General features: G+C 36.9%; 1 protein-coding gene across 1 annotated transcript in view; it reads left to right on the top strand.

Annotated features, from left to right (window-relative positions):
* Positions 1–13,507, top strand: part of TTC33 (tetratricopeptide repeat domain 33) — a 42,529-nt gene that overhangs the window by 15,639 nt on the left and 13,383 nt on the right. The window contains exon 3 of the mRNA XM_051643196.1: positions 5,668–5,749. Within this exon, the coding sequence (XP_051499156.1) occupies positions 5,668–5,749 (82 nt within the window). The remainder of the gene's footprint in view (positions 1–5,667; positions 5,750–13,507) is intronic.

The following is a 13,507-nucleotide window of genomic DNA, read 5'->3' as shown; positions in this document are numbered from 1 at the left end:
TTTCAGTGTCACTCTGACCATGCCCTGTCTCAATCTTTCCAGGTTCAAGAAACCATATTGGAGTAAAGCTACACGACTCAAGATCCTGTGTGATCTGCAGGGATGGTTTTTAGCATATATATATATATATATATATATATATATATATATATATATGCTTGTACATATATATGCGTGCGTGTGTGTGTGTATAATAATAAAACCATAAAATGTGTTGGGTTGGAAGGGACCTCTATCTAGTCCAACCCTCCTACAATAAGCAGGTACGTCTCACACTGGGACAGATTACTCTGAGTCCCATCAAATCTGACCTTGAATGTCTTCACGGATGGGGCCCCCACCACCTCTCTAGGTAACCTGTTCCAGTGATCCACTGCCCTCACAGTGAAGAACTTTTTCCTAATGTCCAACCTATATCTACCCTTCTCTAGCTTGAAACCGTTACCTCCTGTCCTATCATTACATACCCTTGGGAACAGCTCTTCACCAGCCTTCTTTTAGGCTCCTGTCAGTTATTGGAAGGTCACTATAAGGTCCCCCTGGAGTCTTCTCTTCTTCAGGCTGAACAACCACAACTCTCTCAGCCTGTCTTCATAAGAACGGTGCTCCAGACCTCTGGTCATTTTCGTTGCTTTCCTCTGGACATGCTCCAACAGGTCCACATCCTTCTTGTGTTGGGGGCACCAGTGCTGGATGCAATCCTGCAGGTGAGGTCTCACCAGGGCAGAGTAGAGGGGCAGAATCACCCTCTCTGCATGCTGGCCACGCTTCTTTTGATGCAGCTCAGGATGCTGTTGGTCTTCTGGGCTGCAATTGCACGTTGGTGGCTCATATCCAGCTTTTGATCCACTAATAACCCCAAGTCTTTTTCCACAGGGCTGCTCTCTAGCTTGTCTTCCCCCAGCCTGTATTGATATCTCTGGTTACCCCAGCCCAGGTGCAGAACCCTGCACTTGGCTTTGTTGAACCTCATGATATTCACCTGGGCCCACTTCTCCAGCTTGCCCAGGTCCCTCTGGATGGCATCCCATCCCTCTGGCATTTCGACTGCACCACCCAGCTTGATGTCATCAGCAAACTTGCTGAGGGTGCTCTCAGTGCCACAGTCAATATCATTAATGGAGATATTAAACAATGGTCCCAGTATGGATCCCTGGGGAACACCACTTGTCACAGTCTTCCATCTGGGCATTGAGTGATTGACCATGACTGGATGTGACCATCCAGCACGCATATGTATATTATATATATATACACACATACACATATGTATGACTAAAAAAACCTGATCTCTGTAACTTGAATGTGTTTGGTTTGGGTTTGTTTGTTTATTTTATATTTTTTTTTTTACGCAGAAGAATCCTATTAAATATTTGTTACAGGGATACAAATTTGTTTCAGTGGTTTTGTTTAAGAGTTGAAGAGATCCTGTTTTCCTGGAACTGGTGTTGAAAAAGTGAAGTGTAAGCATGAGATGCTTATTTCTAAAGTTTAGCAAGCTGTAGTTACATGTGCCAAGTCTGTATAGCTGTATAGCGTGTCTGAAGAGAGCAGTTTTAGTGCTTCAGAAGAGCTTTGGGATTTCATATTCTATTCAATGAATCGTGCCAATTTTTGTTTTATCTTCTGCACTAAAGCTATCCCAGATGTGTAGAGTTCTTACTGCAATAAGAGAAAATTGAGTTTTAGTTCTGGTTATAATTGTGTAATTTGTTTGTAGGAAGGTGTACTGTTTTACTGAAATCACTGTAGGTAGAAAAGATTAAGTATATTGTATCTCTATACTCAAATTGTAATTCCATACTTCAAAATAGCAAAGTCTTAAAAATGCTTTATATTATTCGTGTTCAGATACTTAGTTACAATGTATGTACAGGTTAAGTATTTACTTTTGCTGGAACTATTAATTTGATATTCTATAAAATCAAGATACGGCCATCATTATTATGTGGCTTCCTGACTGCGACATTAGATAAGTTTTTATGATCATCCCAGATATTTAAAAAGTAGTGCACCTATTTGTTGTAAGATTATATTTTGCTTAGAATTTATTTTAATTTAGCCAAGAGATAATCGTGTTTCATCTTAAATCATGTATCACTGCGGTTGCTGTTGTTTTAGTATCATGTAATCTTAGGGAATGCAGGAGATTCTGTATTCCAACTCCCGCTCAAGACAAGGTCAGCTAAACCAAGTTTCTCAAGACATTGTCTGATTAGGTTTTGGGTATCTCCCTTGATGAAGATTTGTTTGAACAGAATTTCCTATGCTTTAATTTCTGCCTGTTGCTTCTTGTCCTGTCACTGGTCATGACTGAGAAGAGTAGTTGCATCCTCTTTACTCTCTCCACTTCCAAAATGAGTATTTTTACACTTTGATAAGATCCCCCTTGAGCCTTCTGTTCCCTAAACTGCATAGGCCCATCTCTCTGGACTGCTCCTTATATGGCAGATGCTCCAGGCCCTTTAATCATCTTTGCTGCCCATTGCTGGACTGACTCCAGTATGTCCATATCTGGCATAGTGGCCAGCCCAGAACTGGACCCAGCACTCCAGATGTGATCTCATCAGAGCTGTGGTAGATCACCTCTCTGTCTGCTTGTGTTGCTAAGGCAGGCCAGGATGCTATTTGGATTCTTTACTTCAAGGGCATGTTGTTGGCTTGTACTCAACTTCTTGTCCCCAAGGAAGCTTCAGTCTTTTACTGCAAAGCTGCTTTCCGGTCAGTAGGTTCCCAGCAAATTGGTGACTGGGATTAATCACCGCTTTGATAAATATCAGAGGTTTCTGAAGAACATTGTAGCATCATCAGTGGATGGATCTGTGATTTTTGAGTCTCATTCTTGTTTCTGGAATACTGTTTTTGATACAAGCTATTTTAATTATTGAAGTTCTAGGTTTCATGTCAGTTATTCTGGATGGATGTAAGATTCAAATACATGTCACTGTGTATCAGCTTTGCCGTAGCATGTGTCCTGAACATGTGAGCTCTCTTTACGTATCAGGCATGTGGGAAGGAATTCAGGTAGACATCAGTGGAACAGCAATAAGCTAAAATTTTCTACTTCACTTTTGCTAGCAATGACGTTGGCAGTTTTTGCGGCTCAGGTGTTGTGTGGAAACTTCTTACCTGCTAGCCATTCAACTGTATGTAACATCTACTTGCTAAGAAAAAAAATGGGAATAGCAAATGGAATGCTCATTAAATTTGTGTTAAACCCAAAGCAGATGCCATATTTATATTAAAGTTTCCTTTTCTAAACTATTTCTCCCTCCTTATGGTAGTAAGTTCCTGTACAGTTCAGGTTTAAAAAGATGCTGACGGTAAAATGATCTGATTTTTATTTATTATGTGACACTATCCTTGTGTTAGCTTACTTCTCATTTCAGCCAAGATGTATGGGTTTTGTAACAATTACTGGAACACTGGCAACTTTTTTCAGTAAGGGGTTTGATATTTAGTACAGTATATAATCTTTTCCTTGCAAATAATTATCTAGGAAATTATCTGATTGATGGGCTATCTTTATAGAAAGGCATTTTTCCCTAATTTGCATTACTGGAGGAAGCAACATGACTCATTTTCTCTTAATATGAGCAGTGTCCATAGTTTTTCCTGGAACAACAATGGAAACATGATTTTTGCAAAGTATTAGTAAGAACAGACCAGTTACATTTTGTCAGACTTTCTTCTTAAGGAAATACATGCACTGAAAAGGTCAGTATTTCACAGCCATATGAATATCTCCACACTGCAAACAGTGTAGTCAGTCTTTCTGAGTAGGAGTTCAGCATGTACCTGCAGATCAATCATCCTTCTCCAGCCTTCTGCTGTGTTCTAAGTCCTGGGAAGAAATTCCAGCATTCTGTTGTCAGTTCTTTTGAATCATGCTTTCTGAGGCACCCAGGCAGAGTTCAGTCACTTACTGGTCATACACGGAACACAGGTAGCACAGCATTTCTGTGAATGGACAGCCTCTTTTCCCTTGCCCATCTTTGTTTTGTTGGCAGGTTGTTGACAAATTGGCAGCAAAACCCAGCAAGATTTGGTGGAATATTTGCTTATATTTGGCACTCCCTTCAGAGGTCACATGTTCTCAATGTGAATTTTTATCCCATTCAGATTGACACTTTGAGCAATGATGTCCCTCTCTAGAAGTAAAAATGAAGATTCCTGAAATGCAATTTTTGTCTTAAATCTTGCCCTTGCCAGAATGTCAGTGTTGCTTTCCTTCTGGTTGCTGAAGTCATGACTGTATTTGCTCTGTTTTCAAAATTGTATTTTTCTAAACTTTTTTGCTACAGTCACAATATTGTGCCTTACTGCATGGCCAGGACACAGCCTAGCTGAGCTGAGGACTTCCCTTATTTATGTGGGTTTTATTAGACTATATCTGTGCTAGGTCTTTAGCAAAATTATAATCTTGTACTGAAAAAGTAGTTCTTGCTATCTAGGCTTAGGGCTTCTGCTGAAATATGAAGAATATGTGATTTCCTTTAGTATGAACACCTGCCCATGGAGATTGAACTGAGATGAGAAATGCACAGCTGGTGGCTAAGCTTTGAGGAAATGTGGTAATTATTAAAACATTCTTTGATGTTTAATTTGACTGCTAAACACACTTAGCAGTGTCATTTACAAATTAACAATACCCAAATCATCATGAGAGTTTGACTTCCACTGCATTGTTTTTCTCATCTACTCTTCTATTCCAGATTAGACTTTCTAAACTCTTCATGTGACTGCTCTGGAAAACCTTGAGGTGTCATACAAGCTCGAGGACTGAAAAAAAAAAAAAGGAAAGAAAAGGAAAGGAAAAATGGGGAATAGGGGAAGATAAAAACTGTTTCCATATGAAGTGCAAAATTACTTCCATTTTTTCTATACTATTGTATAAAATTGTAGTGTGTGTTTCTGTCATGAGAAACTGATTTCATACCTTTGCAGTGAAAATAATACAAGTACATGAGTTCCTACCCAGTTCTATAAAAAAGTTGGATTTTGAAATGTGGCACACCACAGGCTCAATAATGTTACCACCTTTAGGACTGGAAGACTGCACCCCTGTAGCTATGTGTTACTATGGTGTTAAAGGTTCTCAATATGGTTCAAAACCCTATGATGCATTTGTCAAAGTTTTACCTCTTAGTTGAAGACAAAGACCTACTTTTTATTGGGTTTTGTTCAACTTTCCTGAAGTTTTTTCTGTTTTCTAGGGAAGGGCAGCATACTATGAAGCTACTGTGTGTTTTCCTGAAGTTGAGTGATTTCAGCCTATTTTAAATTGAAAATAAATTTTAAATTACAACTGTAGCATGCTGAGTTCAGATTATGTTATGCTTGACTAAGGGTGATTTTGACTATAAGGGGAACTGGATTTAGTTAAAGATTTCTAGTTTTAAGTAATTGCTTTGCCATAGGTTTGCTATATTGACTTGTAAGTTTGCTTAAGGCCAGCTGTACAGTAGTTCTTTTTATCCATTTGGTCAGAACAATAAATGGTCCAGTTCCTGAAAACGGATCAGCATGTCTTATGGGGAAGTGGTTAGAAAAATCTTGCATACTGATGGGATAACATGGCACTTGACTTAGGACAATGTCAAGATATACATAGAAATCTCTAATATCTTTAAATATAGTGAGACTATAATACTGTTTCAACTACAGGTACCGAGAAGCTATTCACAAGTGGGATGAAGCAATTCAGTTAACTCCAGAGGATGCTACTCTTTACGAGATGAAATCACAGGTAAAGCATGGCAATTCTTAATCAGTTTAGAAATGAAAACAGAAAACTTTGTGCTTGTGAATGGATATTATGCAACATTGTGTAGTTGTGCAAATAAACTACAGCGCAATTTAGGTTTTTTGTTTTTCCTGATACAACAGGACATCTTTCAACAGGGATTCAAATAACGCTGTTATCCCGGGCAATCACAATAAAAAAATATATTTGTTAGAACATGAATTATGATGTAACAATGTGGAGAAAGCAACTGAAATACTTTAAAATTCTAGTGGAAGGAGGAGGGAGAGCCTTACTGTGGTAGATTAGCAAATTTGACCATTAAAAATCTGCTTGCTCTTTCTAAACACCTGAGTTAATACTGTCAGCATTTAACAGGGATATTGTATGGAAAAGACATGCACCAGTCTGTTTTCATACTAAGTATTACATAGATAAATTATCTTGGAAAACAGCATTAAACAGAATATACTTTTGATATCAGTTCATCGAGCTTTTATTTTAAAGCTGATTTGAGGAAAAAAGCTTGCATCCGTCAACGCTTCACTAAAAGTATGAGATCAACTTGTAATTTCACTGTGTCTTTGTGTGGCTTAAATTACAAGGATCCATTATTTCATTGACATTGTGAAGCTTTCGTCTCTGCCTGTACATAAACCATAATTTTTTTCCCTGTATTAAATAAAAATGCAAAAATTATTTTAAGCATTGCGGATGAGTACAAGAAATTATGGCTTCTTTCAACTAGCTGGACACATTAGAATGGGAAAAGGACTCTTAGGAAGGTAGCTATTTATAACATGGCTGAAAAATATATTGTTTACCGTTAGTAGAAAGGAAAAGTAAAATCAGTGAATGTGTTATGGAACTTTTTGGAAGCTTGATTTAAAATACTTTTCATACAGTAAATCTTTCCTTGTATAAGAAACAAAACAATTCCAAAAAAACCCCACAAAACAAAACACGAAAAAACACCCAACAAAACCCAAGAACCAAAGATGGCTATTTTTCAAGGTATTGTGACTGCTGTTTTTGATCTGTATGCTGTCACATCTGTTCCCAGTCATCTTGTCTGTGAAGTAAAGAAAATTTGATTCTGCAAAATAATTCATATCATAAGCACATTTCAATGCAGTAATTCTGAAGAAGGCTTTGTTTTATATAGCTGCAGAAGGTTTAGAACTTACTTGGTTTGGCATTTGATTTGAAAAATACTTTATAACTGTAAAAGTTTTTCTTCCTGAATTATTTTGGGATTGCCTTGTCAACACAGCATAGGTGTATAAGGAATCCAGGTAGACTGTGTTAGGAAAACTCAGGGGCAGTTCTGTGTGTTGGGTTGTTTTCTGACTTGGTTTGTTAATTTGAATAGTGTGGGTAATAAGATGCAGTAAATTGTCTTTACTTTAAATTGCTAAACTTTTCTAGTGCAAATTCTCATTCTGTATCCTACATGATGCTGAAAAGTTGGCATTTGTTCTCCCCACTTTCTTGCCAGCCAGATTTGTAGTTATTTTCTTCCTAACTTCTAAACAAGCAGGCATAATGTCTTTTTAGAAAAAAAAATAAAATTTTCCTCATGCATTTGCTCCAACCCTTGTGGAAATTCTGCACTGGTACTTCCTCTTACCATGGGTATGCTTAAGATTGGATCTTTGTGTTAACTTGGATAACATTTTAGCATTCGCAGATCTCCTGTATGATTTAGATGCTTGACACTTGCATAGTTCTAGACTTCTATGGTAACAAACCATCTTAAACATGTAAACCTTCATTGAATATTTACTTATGTTTGGATGCCTTTACACCAATGCTAGCCTAAATGAAAGGTCTGTCTAGCCTAGTATCCTGATAACTTCCAACAGTGGATAGCTAGGGAAGAGACATGTAAATGGTATAAGTGTGTAGCCACAATACCTTTCCCAGCCTCCAGCAAGCTTTGACTCTGGGACTTCTCTGTTTGGAAGTGCTTGAAAGATTTTTCTTGAACAAACTTGTCTTATTGCTTTCTCCTATCATGTGAACTTCTAGCACCTGCAGAGCTATGTGCCAGGGAGTTCCAAATCTTAATTATGCACTATTGCAAGAGACAGAATAATATAATTCTACTTTAATTAGCAACCTTTCACATTTCTGTAATGGTTGTGAACTTACATCACTGTTCATTTGTACATGAAACTTGTCACTCCACTAGTGAAGAAATTCAGCGAAGATGTGAAAATGGTATTGGTCCTTTAATTATATATATATATTTAACTATAGTTTAGGATTTAGCTCCATTTTTAATAGAACAGACCACCTGGTAGGATTTCTTCTAGGTCAGAAAGAAATTATTCATGTGCTCTAATACTGGCTCCTTAAAAGTGTTTTTGAAGTAGCCTTTATTTTGCAATTAGATTTTTATTTTTTTCGAAAGTCAAGAGAGCTGTTGAAAAGGACTGCTCTGCTCAGCAGGACAAATTAGTGCATAGCTCTCGTGTAACAGTTCTTTTTTATGGTCTTACATGAATGCAGGAATTAAGCTAGATCTCCAAAAATACTCTTTTTAACTGAAAGTATATGAAAATTAAATATTTTCACAATGTAAATAACAGCAGAATAAAGAATTATGGTAGTTTACCAAAATCTGAACTATACTGCAGTGACTTATACAGGTGGATGCTTTCTGCAACATTCCTCAGTTTGTGCTCCAGCTGCAGTACCGAGTACTGAGGGGAGGCTGCTTACTCTGCCCCCTAGGCCCTGTATTTCATCTAAATGGCAAAGGTGAGTTGGAGGAAAATAGGCAATCACCTCTCCTGCTGACCAGGTGGAGCTGAGAAACCAGCTGTGTTACTCTCATTCATACTATAAAATGGCAAAGACATTCATTTCAAACTAAACCATGATGAAAGCTAAAAGAATGAAAGAACTCGGGCCTCTGCTTCTGTCATGCCTTTGCTTCCTTTCCTGAAGAGAACAGTGCTGGGCAGTTGCGCTGTTTCTCCTTTGTTTTACTTTCCAATAATGCATAACACTTCTTTTACACTGTGAACACAAACAAAAGAAAACTTTATATACAAAATATTATGCATTTATAAATTTCTAGAATCCTTTTAACAAAACCTCTAATCTTTAAATTGGTAACATCTCATTAGTATACACAAGTAATTGTTACGGATGCTTTTTGCAATATGACTTAAGCTTACTGGCATCTGATCAGTATAATGTGTAATTTGATGCCTTTTGACTTTTAAAGGCACTAATGTGATCTGTAAAAATCAATTTTTGCCAAAATAGGAATACATTAAAAAATTATAACATTGTGGTTAATATTTAAATGATCATGTCTTGGAGCTGACTATGCTATTCCAATCCAGCACAAATACTGCAGCAATTATTGTGTAGTTAACTGGGAAAATTTTGATAGCTCCAGATTGGGAAGAACTGTACACGAGATTCAGCAAGGGCTTGCCCATCATTGGGCCTGTGAAAATCTGCCTGTCTTGGTACATGAGTCAGATACGAGAGAAGATCATTCATGTTAAGAATGATTTTGTGTGATATGCAAGGATTCTTTATGGTCTATACTAATTTTCTTTCAGTGAGGAAAAGTCTCCTCATGAAGTAAGTCAGAGTTAACATTGGATAAAGTGTTTTGCATGGGCTTGAGTATCTGTATATCCTGTTACATTTTTTAAGAGAATCTTATGTTCCCAGTTCATTACTATTTCCTTTCTCAGCAGCAGACTTAACATTTTAAATACTCTGCTGTTTAATATGAAGCTCAGAGAATTATGCTAATGACACAGTAGGAATCTGTAAATATTTATGGTAAGTCATTGAAGATCTGTATTTTAACGGACGTAGGACAAATGTCTTTCAGTGTATCTGAAGGGCGGAAATAGTCTTTAAAGTTCCCAGTCATCAATGACACTTGCAGTAAGTGTGTTTCCAGAAAAACATATGGGAATTGTGGAATTGCTCAGCTGCTTCAAAAACCCATAAAAGTTGATATTGTTTTTCCACTGCTCTCAGCTACACTTTGATCCATTTAAAAACAGGTTATTTTGATGTATGGAGATGTTAGGGGTGTACTTAAATGTTCTTTGCAATGCAAGATCATTCAGTATATGTGCTTGGTACTTTGTTACAAGCCTGTACTGATCTTCTGCTGCAAGAATGAGTGGCAAGGAAATGTTTATGCAAGCAGTTCACTTCTGTATTTTTACTTAAAAAAAATAAATCTAAAAAAAAAATTAAAAAAACCAACAGCAACAGCCTAGTGTTGATTCTAACATTAGATAGTAATGTCTTAAGTATATTCAAAGGAGTGTATGAAGACTGCTTCTATAAAATGCAGTCACTAACACTACTTAAAATTGACTGGGCTAAGTTTCTTAAACATTGACTGGATTAGTTTATTGCTGCTTTGAAGTACAAAAATGGAGGAACAAGCTTTGAGAAATTCTTCTAATTTGGGTCTTAACTTTTGTATGCTGGGCCATGTGGGACTCTTCCTTTGGTGAAGAGAGATACCAAAGGACATACTACTTTATGATATATATATATATAACAAACTCTTTGGAGGTACTTTGCTATTCTACACCACTGCTGAGAATTAACCTGGTTCTTGTTCCTCGTCCAGTGATACTTGCACCTCAGATCTCAGATAATGTGGTCAAACACACAGTACAGCTATGATAGGATTCTTAAAGTACACAATACAATTCTTTATAGATATAGAAACACGTAAATACAAATGTAAACAATCTCCATTAAATAAGCTTTTAGAATATCTGTGATCAGCTTTCTGAGGATATAGTTTCTGTACAATCCTGAATCCTCAATTTGCATTTTTTGAACAGGATACCAGAATTTCAGGTATATGTGTCTCTCTCCCTCTTTTTTATTAGGCCAAATCCATCATACTCATATTAAAAGAATTCCATTTCCCCTCTTCAAAAGGTTTTCTTAATCTTGAACTCAGTGAAGAAATAATACCAGCTTCTACCCATCCTCTTCAAACTTAAGAAACTACAAGGTTCCTAAGACCTGACCAGGCTCACAATCCCAGGTTTAGGTTATAACAAATCAGCTAACAATTGCTAATTATTTTTAATATTTATTTTTTTTTAAGTGGGATAAGAGAATAGTTTACCATCAAAACATTGATGTAAATTCCAGAAATCTGTGTAGCAAAAAAGCATTTCTGTTTGGTGCAAACTTAATTGCTTTACAGCATGGATAAATGTGAACCATTTATGGGTAGGAAAAGTTCTATTCATCAGTGTTTTAAGATGAGTTTCTGGATGGAAGAACGAATTGGGTCAGTTTCACTGGACTTAGAATGTGTCTATATGTAGTGATTCAGCTTCAAGTCAATGAGTTCATCTAAACCCAAGACTTACTCAGATTCATAACACTTCCAAAATATTGTGGGTAGGACAGGATGGGTCATTTGGGTCATTCTCTTGCTTGGATTTTTAATACTTGGTCTGTCTCCTAATGATTATGCTTAATTATTTTTTTTCACTGTTTGCTTCTAATCCTTACCTGTCTAATTCTTGGGGGGGGGGGGGGGGGGGGGGAAAGGATAGGTCTGTTAAACTAAGTCATTGTAGTGTCATGGATAGTCTTTGTTTTAATGCATGGGGTAATTTTAAGTCTATGATAGAATAAAACAAGTTATGAAAATCCACCTGCTGAACATCTTTAGAAGACATTTTGCTCTAGTAATTTTAAATACATAAGTGCATGGAAGTCTTGAAATGTTGGGTGTTTTTTTTTTCTGCTTTGTAAAATTTTTTTTCTAATGGTTTGATTAGTTTTAAGAATGTTTCCTAATGAAGTGTTATAATTGGAAAATAAATCAAATATGCAATGAGATTACTTAACATGGAACCGGAGTCCCATCTTGCTAATGATTTAATCTGAGAAATTAATTTGAGAGCAACAGGAGAGGAATAGAATGAAAGTGTGTCAGCTCTTAAAAGCAAAAACATTTTTCTGAATGCTTTTTTCAGTGATGTCCAGTACATCCTGTGTGATGTGCTCTATGTGATCCTGCAGTGACAGGGGGATCGGACTGGATGATCTTTCGAGGTCCTTTTCAGCCCCTAAGATTCTGTGATTCTGTGATCATGCTGTTTGTCTGGTTGTTGAAAAATAACCTTAATGCAGCTTAATTAGTTTCTCTAAAATGTAGACTTCTGTTTAAAAAGAGATGTTCCGAGTACTCTGTTGTAATGGTTTGTGACCTTTTTAGAATAATGCTTGCTTGTTCCTGTTTTTACTAGTAATCTGAATGTTTTGCAGGAGGTAACTAGCAGAACATGACATTTACCTCTGCTGTCAAAAAAAACCCCAACAGAACGACACACATTAAGATTAGTGTGAAAATAACTTGAATCAAAAGAGACTCCACAAAGTTACTAATGAAGTAATGTAGTTGTAGGCAGGACTGGATTGATGCTGTCGATGAGGTGAATAAAAGGAAACAGATAATACAGATTCTTCAAATGGGAGGAGAAAAACAAAGTGCCTACAGTACAAAACAGGAGCGGGACTTTGAACAAGACATTTTTTGAGTGCCTGATTTATTGAATCAAATGGGCTTTCACCCATTATGGTGTGGTATGTAGGGATCAAGGAAACCAACAGTAAAGAGAACGTAATTAAGACAAAGAAAAGAGTTTTGCAGATAGCAAAACAACCCTGCTCTTGAACAAGTGGTAAATGTAAACTATGGTTATGTGAAGGGAGAGAAAATTAAAAATTATACTGTCATGGTAAGGACAGCATGACAGATGAAAGGAAGTTAGATGATTTGGGAATGAGGCAAGTTCAGTTTTAGTTATGTTTAAACTAGCAATGAGTTATGCAAGAAGGTCTGAATGCAATATAATTAGTATTTCAGAGTAGCCATGTCGTTGAAAATAAGCCTCACATCCTGTATTGTCATGCAGAACTCAAGATTATTATATTGTATTATTAAAGTATGTATAAACACTGAAGTATATGTGCATGAAATGCTGTCTGTAGAAGCTAGTTCAGGGTGAGAAATCTATGTTTTGACGAAGGTCACCAGGAGAATTCATTATCTACTACCTGGCTTCCCCCTTTTCGGACACACCCTGTCTAAGGGGGTCGCGCATGTGTAAGGAGTGACAGTAACTCTTTAGGCACTTACCATACTAGTGAAATGGAGACTGGACTGTGTGTTGTCGAGGGATGAAGTAGACACACATAGATGTGGTGCTTGATGTGGCTGCAAGCTGAGCATGTGACAGGGACATTTTGCCACAAAGGGGACTACAACACACGTAGTTCCTGTCTGGCTTTGCTTGGTCATGTGGCCTGCTCAGTAAAAGGACTGAGCTACTCTTGTCAAAATAAAAAATTTTTTTGATTGCTGTGTTTCTTTTTTTCAGCATGGCTTTCCAGATGTAGTAAAACTATGTGCTTGCTGGTTCAGTAATTTATTAAAATGAGAACAGTATCACAGGTAGAGTAACCCAGAGCAAACTGGCACACATTCAGGTCTGCGATTATATGTTAATTTCGAGGATTTATTAATTTGAAAACAGAAGGGCAGGAAAATAGTGTGCATTAATAAATTAATTAATTTATAATGACTGACAAGTGTAGCTGAAAAAAACACCTGTGCTGGACAGAATGCATATACATTAAAATTTATATTGGTTTTAATGTACCTTGAGAAACTGATGCCGTAGTTACTAGGAGCACAGTAATTACTGCCATAGTCCAGAAGAGCATTTT

Source organism: Apus apus, chromosome Z (genome assembly GCF_020740795.1).
Source record: "Apus apus isolate bApuApu2 chromosome Z, bApuApu2.pri.cur, whole genome shotgun sequence".
Taxonomy (NCBI): domain Eukaryota; kingdom Metazoa; phylum Chordata; class Aves; order Apodiformes; family Apodidae; genus Apus; species Apus apus.
This window is presented reverse-complemented; position numbering and strand designations above follow the sequence as displayed.